We start from the raw sequence: 19,070 nt of genomic DNA on the forward strand, positions 1-19,070 counted from the left end.
CTCTCCTGATTTCTAGAGCCATGTTCTTTCTGCTGAGCCAACTGCAGGGCTGCACTCTAATGGAGTGAAGGAGGGATGATCCTAATTTAAGTGGCAGTCTAGGTGTTTTTTTCTTTCAAACAATAATTCAAATATAAGCTTTCTATTTTACCTTTTAAAAATAGGTGAGTGCTGGCATCCGTGAAGATGGCGAGCCTGGTGACTCAGAGTCTGTTGACTTACGTGGAAGAGGAAAATGTTCCTGCTCTTAAAGCACTTCTCGAGAAATGCAAGGATGTGGATGAGAGGAATGAGGTAAGGCAAGCTGAAAATTTTAAAAGCTTATTGAACTCTGGGATTTCAGAAGCGCTAGCAGGATTATCGAGTGGCTGGCTGGAGGAGTTTCCATGTAAAATGAAAAATGTTAGGACTCTTCAAACTGGAAAAGATGAAGTTGAGAGGACTTGATTGAGGTCTACAAAACTCTGAAGAGTATAGGCAGGAGGAATTATTGTTTGCCAAGTCCCTCAGCATTGGCTTGTCCCAAACCAAACACCCCTTCCGTCAGTGGATAGCAAACTGCTAACTAAAAATGCCAGGTTCAAGATGCACTTGGAGAAATTCTTGGGGAAGAAATCTAGAATAACTCACTAGAGGGAAAGGTAGGAATCTTTCCTGATCCATTCCCAACCACTGGGAGAAATGACAAGGAGGAACACCCATCACATGTCTGAAATCGTTTTGAGCTACCGTTGGCACAGGCTGTTGGATGGGCCTCACCATTGGTGTGATGGAGAATTGGCACATCATGGGGTTTATAATTTCATACGTTGGGGTTCAGAGTAAAACGGGAATTTAATGAGTTGCATGACTGTTTGTCTTGGTTCAGGATTAGACTGAGCCCCTGGCTTCAGAGCTACACTGATGAGGCTGTGTTCTGGAGTGTAGCCCCCTATATAGAAGTATTAACTGGAATTTTGAGATGGGGGTATTCAAGCAGACAATGGGGGTACTTCCATTGGGGTAGGAAAGAAAAGGGGTAGGAAGAGACCCTGCCTTCCAGATATCTCTACTTGGATTTCCTCCCGTCACCTCAAGCTTAACATATCCAAAACAGAGCTCCTTATTTTTCCACTCAATCCCTTTCCTCCCCCTGGCTTTCCTTTCACTGTAGATGGCACCACCATCCTTCCTGTCTCTCAAACCCATAACCTTGGCATTATCTTTGACAGCTCTCTCTCATTCAAGGCACATATTCAGTCCATCACTAAACTCTGTCAGTCCCACCTTCACATCACTAAAATCTGCCCTTTCCTCTCCATCCAACTGCTACCATGTTAATACAGTCACTCATCCTATTCCATCTGGATTGCTGCATCAGCCTCCTTGCTGACCTCCCAGCCTCTTATCTCTTCCGACTCCAGTCAATGCATCATTCCGCTGCCCAGATTATTTTTCTACAAAAATGTTCAAGACATGTCAACCCGCTCCTCAAAAAATTCCAGTGGTTGCCCATCCACCTCCACATCAAATAAAAATTCGTCACCCTTGACTTCAAAGCACTCCACCACCTTGCCCCCTCCTACCTCACCTCATTATTCTCGTACTACAACCTAGCCCAACCTAGCCTAGCTCCTCTGATGTTAACTTCACTGCGTCTTGATCTTGCCTATCTTGCCACCGACCTCTAGTCCACTTCGTGTCCCTGGTTTCAAGCACCCTCCCTTCTCAAGTCCAGCAGACAATTACTCTTTCACCTCCACCCCCAAGTCTTATTGAAGGCACATCTCCTCCAAGAGGCCTTCCGAGACTAACCTCCCCTTTCCTCTTCTCCCATTCCATTCTGTGTTTCCCTGACTTGCTCCCTGTGCTCTTCCATCCTCCCAGCCGCAGAACACTGATGTAAATATCTGTAATTTGTTTATTTGTTTTCATGCCTCTTCCCTGCTCCAGACTGTAAGCTCACTGTGGGCAGGGAGTGTTGTCTGTTGATGGTTGCATTTTACTCTCCCAAGTGCTTAGTACAGCGCTGTCTGGATGCAGTGAGCACTCAATAAATTGGATTGAATGAATGAATGAGTGAATATCAGGCCGATACAGACAGAGCCAAGGGACCAACAGAGAAAATGGCCTGCACAGGTAACTCATTTCTCAAGGAGGCCTGTATGCAGTGGGGCCCAGAGCAGACCTTTTTCTCGCTCCAGACCACCCCCTGCCAAATGACCTAAAAGGGTGTGAAATCAGTACTCAGCTGACCCCTAGCACCCCTGCTGGATCTCTCTGATTGGGCTGAGGGTAAGAAGAGTCTCTGAGCTGGCCCTAGAGCTAGCAGGATGGACGGGAATCACCTCCCACCCCTGTGCCCCCCCCCCCCCCCCAACGCCCCTTTCCCCCAACCCCCCAGGCTCTGGAGCCTTGGCTAGAGAGCAGGGCTGGGGAGCAGAGGGCTACCAACAGCGGGGAAAAGGGTGGCATTGCCCTCTTGTTTCCACATCTAGCACTCATTCACTGCCAAGGCAAGAGGTGGTCCATCTTTGGCTTCCCACCTTGCCCCAGATTTTCTAATTGAGTTAGCCTGTGGTCGAGGATTGTTGTGGTTCCATCAGCGAGAAGGACTCCTTGCCCAGCAACCGTCGATCCCCAGCCCTCTAACCAGTTGTCACAGTTGTCACGGATGCCAGCCGTGGAAAGGACCAGGTTCACCCTGCAGAGTGGCTCATCGGACTGACATCCAAATGGGGATAGGTGGGGCAGGGCAAGAAGGGAGCAATGCCTTAACAGCCGCGACCAACCATTACACCCACTGTTAACATGCACACTGCCTGGGTCTCCTGTCTTCTTCCCATAGGCTGGCTGGGGTTGAGCTCTAGGCATTCACCTTTGTAGCCCATGTTGCCTCCTAAAGGGCTTACCATATCACGGTTTTTCATTCATTCATTTATTCAATCATATTTATTGAGCGCTTACTCTGTGCAGAGCACTGTACTAAGCACTTGGAAAGTACAAGTTGGCAACATATAGAGACAGTCCCTAACCAACAACGGGCTCACAGTCTAGAAGGGGGAGTGAGACAACAAAGCAAAACATGTGGACAGGTGTCAAGTCATCAGAATAAATAGAAATAAAGGTAGATGCACATCGTTAACAAAATAAATAGAATAGTAAATATGTACAAGTAAAATAGAGTAATAAATCTGTACAAACATATACGGGTGCTGTGGGGAGGGGAAGGAGGTAGGGTGGGGGGGATGGGGAGGAGGAGAGGAAAAAGGGGACTCAGTCTGGGAAGGCCTCCTGGAGGCGGTGAGCTCTCAGTAGGGCTTTGAAGGGAGGAAGAGAGCTAGCTTGGCGGATGTGCGGAGGGAGCCTTCACCAACTCTGAAATCCCTCTCTGATCATAACCTTCTCACCTGCCTCCTTACTCACACTCTTCTGCCCTGTAAATCTATATTACTTCCTCACAGAGACCTCCACTCTCTCGACCCCATCCATCTTTCTGAGCGCCTCACACCCCTCCTTGCCTCCCTTTCCTCTCTACCCAATCTTGATGATCAGATTACTGCTCTCAACTCTACCCTCTCTACTCAGCTCAACTCCCTCGCTCCCCTTTCCCTTCGCCACTCTCGTACCACTAACCCACAGCCCTGGATCACTGCCACTGTCTGCCTCCTTCACTCTTATGCTTGAGCTGCTGAATGCTGCTGGTGAAAATCTAAACACCATGCCAATCTCGTTCACTTCAAGTTTATCCGTTCCTGCCTTAACTCTGCCCTCTCCTCTGCCAACCAAAACTATTTCTCCTCCCTTATTGACACCCATGTCCATCATCCTCGTCAGCTCTTCCGTACATTTAACTCCCTTCTCAGGCCCCCGGTTCCTCCCCCTCCTCCTTCCTTCACCCCCAACGATCTGGTCTCCTACTTCATTAATAAAATTAACTCCATCAAGTCTGAGCTCCCCAAAGTCACTCCTCCCCCTTCTCCTTCTCCCGGCTCTCAACCTTCTCCGCTACACTCCCATCCTTCCCAGCAGTATCCTCAGATGAGATCTCCTCCCTCCTCTCCAGTACTACTCTGGCCACCTGTGCTTCTGACCCCATTCCCTCTCATCTTATGAAATCTCTCGCTCCGCCCCTTCTCCCCTCCTTAACTTCCATCTTCAACCGCTCACTCTCCACTGGTTCCTTCCCCTCTGCCTTCAAACATGCCCACGTCTCTCCCATCCTAAAAAACCCCTCTCTTGACCCCACCTCCCCTTCTAGTTATCGCCCTATCTCCCTCCTACCATTCCTTTCCAAACTCCTTGAACGAGTCGCCTACACCCGCTGCCTCGAATTCCTCAACGCCAACTCTCTCCTCGACCCCCTCCAATCTGGCTTCCGTCCCCTGCATTCCACCAAAACTGCCCTCTCAAAGGTCACCAGTGACCTCCTGCTTGCCAAAACCAACGGCTTCTACTCTATCCTAATCCTCCTTGACCTCTCAGCTGCCTTCTCCTCAACACACTATCCAACCTTGGTTTCACAGACTCTGTCCTTTCCTGGTTCTCCTCTCATCTCTCCGGCCGTTCATTCTCAGTCTCTTTTGCAGGCTGCTCCTCCCCCTCCCATCCCCTTACTGTGGGGGTTCCTTCAAGGGTCAGTTCTTGGTCCCCTTCTGTTCTCTATCTACACTCACTCCCTTGGTGAACTCATTCGCTCCCATGGCTTCAACTATCATCTCTACGCTGATGGAATTACTGAACATAAGTAGCCTTCGAGGCTGAAATTCTGAACTGGTAATCTTTGGTCTCAGAGTTGTACAGAACCAATCCTTCACATCAGTCAGTTGTATTTATTGAGTGCTTACTATGTGCAGAGCACTGTACTAAGCGCTTGGGAGAATACAGTATACATTCCCTGTCCATAATGTGCTTACAGTCTGGAAGGGGAGACAGACTTTAATATTTACTTGTACATATTCTATTTATTTTATTTTGTTAATATGTTTTGTTGTCTGCCTCCCCCTTCTAGACTGTGAGCTCGCTGTTGGGTAGGGACCGTCTCTGTATGTTGCCAACTTGTACTTCCCAAGCGCTTAGTACAGTGCTCTGCACACAGTAAGTGCTCAATAAATACGATTGAATAAATGAATGAATTCCAGGCCAGGGGAAGGACGTGGGCTGGGCGTCGACGGCGGGACAGGCAAGAACGAGGTACAGTGTGGAGGTTAATAATATTAATAATAATGGCATGCATTAAGTGCTTACTATTTGCAAAGCACGGCAGAGGAGCGGAGGGTGCGGGCTGGGCTTTAGAAGGAGAGAAGGGAGGTGAGGTAGGAGGGGGCGAGATGATGGAGAGCGTTGAAGCCGAGTGAGGAGTTTTTGCTTGATGCGTAGGTTGACTGGTAGCCACTGGAGATTTTTGATGAGGAGAGTAACATGCCCAGAGCATTTCTGCGCAAAGATGATCTGGGCAGCAGCGGAAAGTATAGACTGAAGTGCGGAGAGACAGGAGGATGGGAGATCAGAGAGGAGGCTGGTGCAGTAATCCAGTCGGGATAGGATGAGAGATAGAACCAGCAAGGTAGCGGTTTGGTTGGAGGTTTTGCCTCCTATATATCCACTGCTGGAGGTGAACAGTTCTGGGCCCCTTCCCTCTCAGGTCAGAGTCTCAAGGGGTGTGAGGGGCTCCGTGCCCCACCTCACAGATGATGATGGAATTCCGAGACTTGAGAATTGCAGGCTGGCCTGCCAAGGCTTCCCCAGGTGTAAATGGCCGTCAGAGTTAGGGTCTGGCTATGTTTGGGCTCCTCATTGGGTCACCCCAGCCTATCTTCTCCTCTTGTATGACCACAGGCAGTCTGAATTCACACAGCCATTTGCACAGCCACCTTCCACAGGACAGTCTACACTAGTGCGGGTTGAAATCTAAGATAACAGCCCCTGAAGCTTAACGCCCAGAAAGGAATATTGGGCTTAGACCACAATTAGAGGCTGGAAAAGCAGGCAGAGAGTCTTGCTGACCTACCCTCTCATCATGTGTGAAGAGACTGGAAATTCCCGTCTAGAAAACCCCCGAAAATGACGTATGAAATCATGTGCCAGTTGCTTGTCAGGTTTGTGCTATTTCTGCCACTTGGGTGCAGACAGGACTGGAATGTTTGAGATGGATTTGAAATGGACATTGTGTCATTCGGAAATTACTGAACATAAGTAGCCTTCGAGGCCGAAATTCTGAACTGGTAATCTTTGGTCTCAGAGTTGTACAGAACCAATCCTTCACATCAGTCAGTTGTATTTATTGAGCGCTTACTATGTGCAGAGCACTGTACTAAGCGCTTGGGGGAATACAGTATACATTCCCTGTCCATAATGTGCTTACAGTCTGGAAGGGGAGACAGACTTTAATATGAATAAATAAGTAATTTGCAATATATAATTTAAAGGTATGTACATAAATGCTGTGGGATTGGGATGCGGCATATATCAAATGTCTAAAGGTTGCGGATCCAAGTGCATAGATGACAGAAGGGAGAGGGAGCCGGGGAAAAGAAGGCTTAATTGGGGAAGGCCTCTTGGAGAAGATGTGACTGTAATAGTGCGTTGAAGGTGAGAGTATCCTTGTCTGGCATGTATGGATGGGGAGGGAGTTCCAGGCCACGGGGAGAACAAGGGAAAGGGAGCGGCGGCAAGATAGACTTGACAGATGAGATCGGAGCACAGTGAATAAGTTGGCGCTAGAGGAGTGGAGTGTGCGGGCTGGGCTGGAGTAGGAAATCAGTGAAGTAGGATGGGGCAAGCTGATTGAGTGCGTTAAAGCCAACGGTAAGGAGTTTCTGTTTGCGGAGGTGGATGGGCAGCCACTGGAGGTTCCTGAGGAGTGGGGAGATGTGAGCTGGATGTTTTTGTTGAAAAGTGTTCTGTGCTGCAGAGTGAAGTATAGATTGGAGTGGGGAGAGAGAGGAGACAGGGAGGTCAGCGAGGAGGCAGGTGCAGTAATCAAGGTGGGATAGGATAAGTGCTTGGATCAGCGTGGTAGCAGTTGGGATGGAGAGGAAAAGGTAGATTTTAGCCATTAAATGTAGCAACTACAGTAATGTTGAACATACAAGAGAGAAATGTCATCAAATGAATGTATCAGGTCCCTTCCTCTCTTTATCAGAACTTGTGTGAGTACTGCGTCAGCCTCCTTGCTGACCTCCCTGCCTCCAGTCTCTCCCGACTCCAGTCCATACTTCATTCACTCTGCTGCCCAGGTCATTTATCTGCAAAGCCGTTCAGTCCACGTTCCCCACTCAAGAACGTCCAGTGGTTGCCCATCCACATCTGCATCAAACAGAAACTCCTCACCACTGGCTTTAAAGCCTTCAATCACCTTGCACCCTCCTATTGTACATCGCTGCTTTCCTACTATAACTCAGCCCATTCCCGTTGCTCCTGTAATGCCAACCTACTCGCTGTGCCTCAGTCCTGTCTATCTTGTCACCGCCCTCTCACCCACTTTGGGCTTCTGGCCTAGAATGTCCCCCCTCTTCATATCCGACAGACAGTTACTCTCCCCACATTCAAAGCCTTATTTCCTCCAAGAGACCTTCCCTGAATAAGCCCTCATTTCCTCTTCTGTCCCTCCCTTAGCCCCCCAGCACTTTTGTATGTATCCGTAATTTGTTTATTATTATTATTATTAATAATAATAATAATAATAATAATGGCATTTGTTAAGCACTTACTGTGTGCCAAGCACAGTTCTAAGCGCTGGGGGGATACAAGGTAATCGGGTTGTCCCACATGGGGCTCACAGTCTTAATCCCCATTTTACAGATGAGGTAACTAAGGCACAGAGAAGTGAAGTGACTTGCCCAAAGTCACACAGCTGACAAGTGGTGGTGCTGGGATTAGAACCCATGACCTCTGACTCCCAAGCCTGGACTCTTTCCACTGAGCCATGCTGCTTCTCATCTGTCTCCTCCCAACTCTGTTATATTGTACTCTTCCAAATGCTTATTACAGTGCTCTGCACACACTAAGCACTGAGTAGACTATTAAATCACTATATGCACAGATTTATATCAGTGACAACAATTTTTTAGCAGTCTATTGTAAACTACACCCATACATCCAGGACCAGAAAGCAGGAATGTGCTTCCAGGATTTGGGCCGAGAGGGTCACTCTTATCTAAAGATGTTCTAATTTGTAGTATTACTAGCCATGGTAATTCTGCTCTCTAATCTTTTCTAGTGTGGCCAGACTCCACTGATGTTAGCAGCTGAACAAGGCAATCTAGAGATAGTACAAGAGTTACTTAAGAAAGGAGCTAACTGCAATTTGGAAGATTCGGTACGTATAGAAATTATTCACTTGTCTACAGCTACTCTTTCTTTTTTTCCAACTTTGAAAAAAGAATCTAAAGGTTTTTTTAAAAATTTTGTTTTTAATGACAATGGGCAACTCTGTGGAGTGGGAAATAAATTATTCTCCCCAGTTGCAAATTTATTTTTGTTGTGTGTCTTTTACAAATATTTATTTCAGGATGCCTGTAGTAGCTGTTAGTATTATAAGATGGTTCATACTACACTTTTTGATGCACCTATGCCCTCCTAAAATTTCTTTAGAGAAGCGGCATGACCTAATGGAAAGAGCATGGGCCTAGGAGTTAAAGGACCTGGGTCCTAATCTCGGCTCCACCACTTGTCTCCTGTGTGACTTTAGGGAAGTCACTTCACTTCTCTGTACTTCAGTTACCTCATCTGGGGATTAAGACCGTGAGCGCTATGTGGGACAGGGACTGTCCAACTCGATTATTTTGTACCTACCCCAGCACTTAATACAGTGCCTGGCCCGTAGTAAGCACTTAACAAATGCCATAAAAGAAATTACAGATGGTAGAAATGGTCATCTTTCACGGCTCCTGGATCAATGCAGGAGTCTGGATTGTCTTCTGGCTCACAAGTTGATTTAGGCTCAGTGAGGTACGTCGAATAATTATTGAATCTTTGGAAAGCCGTTGTCTTTGTCTTTTATGGGACTTTAATTATTGCTGTGAATTTGCTATTTCCTATAAATTCTAGCTTTACGTAAATGTGAATGCAATAACAGTGAACAGAAAACTACATGTAATAGACAACCTTAGAGAAGCGAGACAACTTTAAAATCAAAGCTTTGTCTTTTTTGGCAACATAACTGGAAGGAACATTATCCCAGTTTCCCTTTTAGCCCAGGTGGCAAAATCAACAATATTCTCTAGATAGAGTTTTTGATGTTAAATTGAAGAATGCGGGTATCGTTACAAACATCAGTGTCCATCACATTTCCATCTAACATTTGAAATTTTGTCTGATGATGTGTCTTGAGATGGTGTCCTTACCTTGCTTGTTTTTAGGCGATCTCAGAAGATGAACCCTTCAATTTGGGGCAGGAGTGTTTCCTTGGTGGTCTTGATTGATGGAGGAGAGAATTCTCTAACCTGTATTAATTCGTCTCTGTCTCTTCATTTAGTTACTCAGTTCATTTTAAGACGTGACGTCTTTTTAGTTTAGAATCAATTGATTGTATTAAGCACTTACTATGTGCAGAGCACTGTACTAAGTGCTTGGAAGAGTAGAATACAATCCAGTGCATTTTCGGAAGTCTGAAAATGTGCTCTTAAATATGTCTGCACTAAATATGCTGATTTTTAGTTACAGCAATGTTTGCTAGCCACAATGTTAATTTTGAGGTTTTTGTTTTTAAGCAGAGTGCAGTTAGAAACTCAGGAAAAAGAAAAAGCAAGCCTTTGTGCATTCATTACTGTATGAAATTTGACCCAATATTTAGTCATCTATAATTTTACATGGAGTATTTATCATTAGAATAACTCACGGGTGCAGAGCAGATAAGTCTTCATCCAGGATTTTGAGAACGTTGGTTGAAGTTCTAAGTGAACCATTTTCCCCTATGTCCACTTGGTATGATCATTTGGTAAGTAAATCTGAATATTGTTTGTTTTTTCTGAAGATCATGTATGTTTTGAAAATAATACAAATGATTTTTTTTAGGACAACTGGACAGCTCTTATATCAGCCTCAAAAGAAGGTCATGTGGATATTGTGGCAGAACTACTTAACAGTAATGTTAATTTGGAACACAGAGATATGGTATGTATGCTGTTATATATGGTGATACTTTAAGATTAGTGGTCAGTAAGCCTTTGGGCTTTCAGAGTGTAGGTTTTGTCTTGCTTTCTCCTAGAAGAATGGTTTTCAATATTTTTAAGCTTCTGGGGCGTGTGGACAGAGAAAGTGCTCATAGATGTCTCATGTATAACCTAATACCCATTATAGTGGGCCACCATCTTTTGATTTGATTGAGTTTATGCAGGTGAGGGTATATGCACCCTAAAATAAAAGTAATAAATTTACCAACTAAGCACAGTAGTGGGGAATTATTACTCTAAAATATGTGGCAAAAGGAGTCTCCTCCCAAGAATAGTTTTTTCTTTATTGTATAGTCAGTCTGCCATTGGTATTTATTGAGTGCTTATTGTGTGCAGTGCACCGTACTAAGCACTTAGGAGAGTACAATATAACAATAAACAGACACATTCCCTGCTCACAATGAGGCAACAGACTAGAGGGGCATTATACATTAATTATTATTATACTTATTAAATAAATAAATTACAGATATGTACGTAAGAGCTGTGGGACTGGGAGCGGAGCGTGAATAAAGGGATCAAGTCAGAGTGACGCAGAAGGGAGTGGGAGAAGAGGAAAAGAGGAGATGTGCCTTCAGTAAGGGTTTGAAGGAGTGGAGAATAATTGTCTGTCAGATATGAAGAGGGAGGGCATTCCAGGCCAGAGGCAGGGCGCGAGTTAGAAGTCAGTCAGTCATATTTATTGAGAGCTTATTGCATGCAGAACATTGTATTAAGATCTTGGGAGAGTATATTATATCAATAAACACACTCATTCCCTGCCCACAATGAGTATGGAACCTAGTCTCCTTCCTCCTTAGACTGTGAGCCCCATGTGGGACAGGGGCTGTGTCCAACCTGTTTAGCTTCATGTACCCTAGTGCTTTGTGCAGTGCTTGGAACATAGTAAGTGCTTAACAATACCATTATTATGATTCTTATGATTAGAGCTGAGCTGTTGGAAAATTGTGTATTATCTATTTTATGTGAATGATATCTGCTGTCTTTGAGTTATAAAGATCATTGTATTGAGTCTCTGCAAGAATGAACTTAAAGATGGATAATTTCCTATTTCTTTGATATTGTCAGCAGCCTAGAGAGGGCTGTTTTAGAGGGCTATTTAAATACCTTGAATCAGGTCTCGTCCAGACTTGCTTTACATTACCCATTTAACACAATTTGATTCCTTATTATCACTAAGCTTTCTTAATCCCTGAGAAACTTGGAAGAGCTTCAAGTGGAGAAAAGTGGAGTCTTTTTGTTTTAGTAAAACTGTAGGAGTAAAATAAAATGCATAGTCACTACCATTTGACGTCATCTGGTAGAAAGGGTATGAGCCTGGGATTCAGGAAACATGGAATCTAATTTCAGCTTCACCACTGCCTTGCTGGTGACAAAAAGACATTTTTTTTATGGTATTTAAGTTCTTAGTATGTGCCAAGCACTGTACTAAGTGCTGGGATAGATAATAATAATAGTATTTGTTAAGCGCTTACTATGTGCCGAGCACTGCTCTAAGCTCTGGGGTGGATACAAGGTAATCAGGTTGTCCCATGTAGGGCTCACAGTCTTAATCCCCATTTTACAGATGAGGGAACTGAGGCACAGAGAAGTTAAATGACTTGCCCAAGGCCACACAGCAGACGAATGGGGGAGTCGGGATTAGAACCCATGACCTCTGACTCCCAAGCCCGTGCTCTTTCCACTGAGCTACGCTGCTTCTCGATGACCAAGATGATCCCACAAGGTGATCAGGTGGGATACAGTCCATGTCCCACATGTGGCTCACAGTCTTGATCCCAATTTTAAAGGTGAGATAACTGAGGAATAGAGAAGTTGCGACTTGCCCAGGGTCACGCAGCAGACAAGTGGTGGAGCTAGGATTGGAACCTGGGTCCTTGTGATTCCCAGGCCCATGCTCCTTTCACTAGTTCACGCTTCTTCCCATTTAACTTCTTGTGTTCCACCCCATATCAAATCTCAGAGTTTGATGGTCAAAGAAAATGAACTTAAAGAGTTTTTACCTAGCGTGTCTCCTGGAGGTTGTTATAGAAAGAGTCAGTTGCCCACGGTACATCTAGGGTAGAAGGTATATGTATATATGTTTGTACATATTTATTACTCAATTTATTTATTTTACCTGTACCTATCTATTCTATTTATTTTATTTTGTTAGTATGTTTGGTTTCGTTCTCTGTCTCCCCCTTCTAGACTGTGAGCCCACTGTTGGGTAGGGACTGTTTCTATATGTTGCCAGCTTGTACTTCCCAAGTGCTTAGTACAGTGCTCTGCACACAGTAAGCGCTCAATAAATACGATTGATTGATTGATCTATTTCTTCTCTTTGTTACCTTTAGGGAGGATGGACAGCTCTCATGTGGGCGTCTTATAAGGGCTGTTCTGAAGTAGCAGAGTTGCTTCTTGAAAAAGGTGCAAACCCAAACATCACGGGCCTGGTGAGTTTTAATTCTTTAGACTAGCAGTGGTTAAGAGATTTCTTTGTGTGCCTAAGGGAACCTTTATCTCAAGAAATTTGTGTCAGTAGTTCTTTTTACTAATTTAACTTTGTCTCACTCTTGTGGTAATTGTTTATTAATAAGTTGTTTTATTTGGGTTTCTAAAGAACTCAAAAGGAAAATGCTAAGCGACCTATGCTATTCTCCAGGTCTGCATATTTTTCCAAAAATGATACTAGGAAATGTATGTTTTTAAAAAACTAAAGCATCTGTTTAAGCATCCCACTAAGGGACCTTGGTTTTCTGACAGTTAAGGAGGGGATATATGTTTTCTTCCTTCGCTATGTCAGATTGAGGAGAATGGGGATGATAAACTGTGAACTTTGGAACACTGAAATTGATGAAAGTTCTTTTAGTGCCTTAAGTGAATTTCTTAGAGAATAGCTACAACTTCAGAATTACTCTTTGTAATCAATTGAATACATTGTTTTGATTGAGTCATATTGAAGTACAGTTTTTCAAAGCCCCTTTCCACTGTGTGGTGTATTTAGTTTGTGTAAGCATGTGGACGTATTTCCTTCTGCACTACATATAAATTGGATTACGTTACAAATTTCTAGATTTTTCCCTCTATATTTTCTTGCCTTAGCAATACAGTGTTTATCCAATCATTTGGGCAGCAGGGCGTGGCCACGCAGATATAGTCTATCTGTTACTGCAATATGGAGCCAAGGTCAACTGTTCTGATAAGGTAAGTTGGGAGAATGATATTCTCCTAACTGTTTTTACTTAATGTAATAGCCCCCTGGCATTCCAGGATGTTAACATCTGCCATGTAAGGGTTTGTGGAAGTTGTCTAGCGTCTGTTCTCACATAATTCCCAGACTGGCCCCTAAATACTTTAGTGTCTCAAAATAATAATAATAATAATGATGGCATTTATTGAGTGCTTACTATGTGCAAAGTACTGTTCTAAGCGCTGGAAAAGATCATCTTCCAGAGTTCTCCCTGCCTCATGTGGAGTTCTCACACTTCCTGAAAGATAGCCACAAATCTCCTGGAAAATGGAATTCAGATGCTTGAGTTGGTCAGTCCCAGGTGGACCTGGAAGGCCTGAGTCATGCTTCTACCTCAGGATATTTCCCAGTGCCACCTAAAAATGCATGATCATTCCAAATCTGATGACAATATTGTGGTGTTCGTTAAGCATAAAATTACTACTCCTGTCTCTAAATGTAAACGCATGATCACTGGAGATATGCAACTTTAGAAAATTTGGTTTAACAGCACATTACTAGCAATCCTAGAGCACTCCCCATTGTGAGTGTTTTTCTACATTGAATTGAGATATAATTGTTCCTATCTTAGTGTGTGCATATTAAATAAAGCTTAAGTACCTTCGCTTTGTAAATGCTCGTCATAGTCCAAACTTAGACTTGAAAAAGAAAAGTATTCCTCATCACTTCAGAGAACCGAAGACTCTTAACTTCAGGGGCATGAAAGTTGCATATTTACTATACTGTAGAGCCCCTGGCCTGAGACTTTCAGTCTTCATAGGGTGGTAAACTTGAAAGAGTTTGGAGAATGTGTACTTGTTTGTGCAGTCTGCAAAACTTGACCCTGGCTTGGGCTCTGGGATTTGTTGTACCTTGTTTCCAGAATGATGCTAATGTTCCTCTGCTCTGAGTTCGCAAAAGTGAATTTTTAGTAGTGTTGCTAGATAAGGTTTAGCTGGGGAAAAAAAATGGTCCTATGTAGGACCCAGTTTTCAATTTATAATTTTCTGGAGCAATTCCTTCAGAGATCAGGCATTGAATGTGCAATGAGATAGTTCTCGGGCTCTGGTCTTCCAAATCTGATGGTAATATCGTGGTGTCCGTTAAGCATAAAATTACTACTCTGGTCTCTAAATGTACATTAATGTTTCTAAAGATCAAAGATCTTCTTCCGGTGTTTTCTTTGCTGAGCACTGTGCTAGATAACCAGATCATGCACAGTCCTTTTCTCAATTGGGGCTCACAGTATAGGGGAGAAAGGACAGGTATTTTACAGATGAGGAAACTGAGGCATGTTAAAGTTAAGTGACTTGCCCACAGTCACGCCCGGGGAAGTGGTGGACGAGGATTAGACATCAGTCTTCTGACTCTGAGTGTGAAGCTCTTGCCGCCTGCCTTTGTGGCGGTGTAAATGACTGGTAGGCCCACATCCATGTCTGACCTAAAGCACTCCGCTGCCATCGTAAGCACAGATGTCCCCAGGCACCTGCATAAATACATGTGAAAAAAGGTGAATGGAGCACCTTTTAATAATATTTTTTGAGTGACATAATCCGAAGGATTGTTTCAGAATTTAGAATTTAGGTGATAGGTGGGAAGAGATCAGTAAAGGTTTTCTAAATTTGATTATCACTTCACCAACTTGTAGCCTAACTCCAGTGTTTAATACGATTCCTTGGTGTAGAAGAATAGTACTGGTAATTTGCTTTGCCCTGGTTTTCCTTACAGTACGGGACCACGCCGCTGGTTTGGGCTGCAAGAAAAGGCCATTTGGATTGTGTTAAACACTTGTTACACATGGGAGCTGACGTTGATCAAGAAGGAGCTGTAAGTCATCCCTGTGTTCATTCGTTCATTCAGGCATATTTCCTGAGCGCTTACTGTGTGCAGAGCAGTGCTCTGCACTGTTCTAAGCATTTGGGGAAGTACAATACAGCAATAGAGACAGTCCCTGCCCACAACAAGCTTATAGTCATGTTGTACGCATGATTTCCCTTGGTTTTCTTATTTCCGTGTAAGTATGATATTGAGGACCAAACTTTCATCACTGAGAATAATGAATTCCCTTACCTTTGAACTTAAGGGATCTTTCCAGTCCAGTAAAGTGATCAGAAAAATTGTAGCTCATATTCAGTATCATGTCCCATCTAAATTGTAGATTTTTACTTTTAGAGATTTAGTGTTTATTTGAAGCAATCTTCTGGAGATACTTTTTTCATAGACAGTTTCAAATGGTTTTTAAAATCTGCCATTTCTTATCTTTTTTGGAGTACTTTTTGATTTTTGTGAGATAAAATGTAAATTACATTTTTTTTTCCTTCTGAATCTTTTGTCTTCACCCCAGACATATTAAAAGCAACAAAGTATTCAAGGAAGACGTAATTAGTAATCAAAACACCTGTTGTAAAAATTAAAATAGCTATTTCCTTGCACCCTTTGCCATCCAGGCTGGAGTTCTGTTCCCCAAGACTCAGTTTTTCCTAGATGCTCACTTCTGGAACAGCCAAAATCCATAGTCCACATTTCAGAAATTGCTGGGCTTGAAAACTCAGTGTGTTCATTCATTCAATCGTATTTATTAAGTGCTTACTGTTTGCAGACTCCTGTACTAAGTGCTTGGGAAAGTGTAATACAGTAATAAACAGTAACATTGCCTGTCCACAGCAAGCTGTCAGTCTAGAGGGTATTAACTCTGAGCTGGGAAATTAAGTTTATTAATGATCTGTTTGTGCTCACATCCCTGTATTTGGACACGTTTTACTAGGATGGGATGGTGATTTGCATCTCTGTTAACTATGTGCTAAAAAGTAGAAGACTCCAGCTGTGCACGTAGGAGAGAAGTATAGAATTGGGGCATTCCTAGGTAGAGAGCCTAGATAAGGGTAGGTGTGTATGTGTAGCATCTGAGAACTCCCACATGGAAATTGAAATAGAAATCTAAATAAATATTAAGAGAAAATGCTACCACTTTATTTATTTTAGCAGGATATTTTCTTTTGCAATGAGTCAGATCCTCCCAGTATGAGTGATTCTTAGGAAATGAGAGGCCATTGGTGTACATTTCTTCTTTCATGTACCATTTAGTGCATCTTAGTCACCTGAAGAAGTAAAAGTGCCCCCCAGATTCCCACATTTTCAGCAGGAAGTTGCTTCAGAATTGGGATTTGTAAGGTAGTGATGTGAATAGTTGAATGCTCTTGAAGTTGGTTTACATCAATCATTAGGGATTCGTTACATTAAATTCTCAGATAAACTTAGTTCTTTTTGGTTACAATTTATATTTAAAATAAACTGTTAAAGATTTTCAATATTTTGGTATAAATTTCATGCTCATCATCATCATCAGTCGTATTTATTGAGCGCTTACTATGTGCAGAGCACTGTACTGAGCGCTTGGGAAGTACAAATTGGCAACATATAGCGACAGTCCCTACCCAACAGTGGGCTCACAGTCTAAAAGGGGGAGACAGAGAACAAAACCAAACATACTAACAAAATAAAATAAATAGAATAGATATGTACAAGTAAAATAAATAAATAAATAGAGTAATAAATATGTACAAACATATATACATATATGCTCCATAAATTAAGCAGTGAGCATGGTTTATTTTATTAGTGAGAAGGGAGTAAATTAGTTTTGGATGGGCATTAACGTTTTTACATCCCAAGATGTTATTTAATTACATGCAAATGATAATTTTCTAATGTCTCCAAAGAGTTAATACATTTCTGAAACTGAAGTAATTCAATCTTGCCTTTCAGTGCTTGAAAGGACAGTTTGAAATTAACCGCCTCAGCTGTACGAATAGTTTTGCGTAACTTTTTTCTTCCCTTTCAGAACTCAATGACAGCGCTTATTGTTGCCGTAAGAGGGGGCTACACTCAGTCTGTAAAGGAAATTTTGAAAAGAAATCCAAACGTGAATTTAACGGACAAAGATGGAAATACTGCTTTAATGATTGCTTCGAAGGAGGGACATATCGAAATTGTACAGGATCTTCTTGATGCTGGGACATACGTTAATATTCCCGATAGGGTAAGTGGGGTCATGTGCCTTCTGGAGTGGCACAAAACCAAATAGGAGCCCCTGTGATATCTAGAATGACATGTAAGCACCACCAGTGTTTTCACATGTGGTGGTCCTATTTTATGCTCACGGTTGCAGTGGCTTGTGGTAGGCTGTGGTCCTATAGACAGAAGAAGCGAAGAAGCACAAGTAGCAGTGTGGCTCCATGGAAAGGGCACGGGCTTGGGAGTCAGAGGTCATGGGTTCTAATCTCTGCTCTGCCACTTGTCAGCTGTGTGACTTTGGGCAAGTCACTTAACTTCACTGAGCCTCAGTTACCTCATCTGTAAAATGGGGATTAAGACTGTGAGCCCCACGTGGGACAACCTGATCACCTTGTATCCCCCCCAGTGCCTGGAACAGTGCTTCGCACATAGGAAACGCTTAACAAGTGCCGTCATTATTGTTATTATTACAAACGGGAAATGGGCTTGGATTTGCTTCAAGAAGAAACAGCCAGGTAGGTGGGATGGCTCCTTTTGGCTGCTGAAGTGGTCCTGGACCACTTCTGCCTTAGCTGAGTCTCAGCCACCCGAAGCAGGAATTTCAGGAGGTCGGGATAATATCTAAGAGTGTTCGACTTTGTGCTGGCCCAGTCTGTCCCTTGGTCTCAGGACCAGTGGTTAAGTTGGTAACAAATCTGCTTTTGAAAATTCTTCATCTATGCCAAGAAAGCCTCCTCTTGCCTATTAGTTAACTGAAATTGGAATGGAAACATCAAGGAAACAATAACTTTTTGTGTCTTTTTCATCTATTAAGTGCCACTTATTTTTGTATTAAGCACTTTATATTGTCTTGAGATTTGACTAAAATTCCTAATACAGTTTTTTTCAAGAGGTGTTTTATTTTCTGGTTGGTTTTTTTACCCTTGAAGGTTGAAGCAGAAAGACTAGCTGACAGCCCAGTCAGTTGGGTATCTGCCTTTTCCAGTCGGGTTTTCATTCTGCTTTTCAAGTAGTGGATCTTATCCTTACTACTGTTACCAGAAGCATGCCATGTACTGTTTATGCATCCTCAAGGGTTTGTTCCCAGAAGTGTGAAAACCAGTCCAAAATGTATGTTCAGATTTCTCCTGTAAAAATTCAGAGACAGGAATAGAGACTTTTCTCTTTAAATCCTTAGCTCTAATTGCTTTACCCACTAGTGTGAATTCAGTGCCGTGTAATTAAAAGTAACCTGCAGGAGCCCAAGCACTTAGTACAATGCTGTGCACACAGTAAGCTCTCAATAAATATGATTGATACGAAGCAAAGTTTGATTTCTCCCTTCCCCCATCCCACTAATAATCCCTTCAAGGTAGCCATGGACATACAACTCCCAGCACACAGACCAGAAAGTGCTCCCTACCCTGTGGTGGTTAGCACAACAGCCTTTGGCAGTGGGAGCTGTTTCGTGGGTCAGCAACTGGCATAATGCTGCAGAGTTCATACTCCAGACCTACCACCTGCCCCTGCTCCCCCCCTTCCCCCCCACCCAACACACACACACCCAGAACTCTCCCATTTTTTCCTGGGCCTCAGTCAGAGACTGTATGAGTTGAGGAGAGGACTGACCCTGGAAGGTGAGGCAGTGTCAGGTGTCCAGGTGTCAGGACCCCAAAGAGAACAGGACTATTGCACTCCCTGAATTCAGGCCA

The 19,070-nt window shown here is 43.3% G+C and overlaps 1 protein-coding gene across 8 annotated transcripts in view; it reads left to right on the plus strand.

The window, feature by feature from the left end:
* The window catches only part of KIDINS220 (kinase D interacting substrate 220), a 104,001-nt gene that overhangs the window by 7,944 nt on the left and 76,987 nt on the right, over positions 1–19,070 (plus strand). For 7 of the 8 annotated variants that reach the window (XM_038772684.1, XM_038772686.1, XM_038772687.1 and 4 more), the window contains exons 2-8: positions 165–294; positions 8,201–8,299; positions 9,997–10,095; positions 12,491–12,589; positions 13,239–13,340; positions 15,094–15,192; positions 17,207–17,404. In XM_038772684.1, the coding sequence (XP_038628612.1) occupies positions 187–294; positions 8,201–8,299; positions 9,997–10,095; positions 12,491–12,589; positions 13,239–13,340; positions 15,094–15,192; positions 17,207–17,404 (804 nt within the window). In that variant the 5' untranslated portion in view covers positions 165–186. Of the gene's footprint in view, positions 1–158; positions 295–8,200; positions 8,300–9,996; positions 10,096–12,490; positions 12,590–13,238; positions 13,341–15,093; positions 15,193–17,206; positions 17,405–19,070 lie in introns of all 8 variants that reach the window. The other variant, XM_038772685.1, reaches the window with a different exon arrangement.

This window comes from Tachyglossus aculeatus, chromosome X1 (assembly GCF_015852505.1).
Source record: "Tachyglossus aculeatus isolate mTacAcu1 chromosome X1, mTacAcu1.pri, whole genome shotgun sequence".
Taxonomy (NCBI): domain Eukaryota; kingdom Metazoa; phylum Chordata; class Mammalia; order Monotremata; family Tachyglossidae; genus Tachyglossus; species Tachyglossus aculeatus.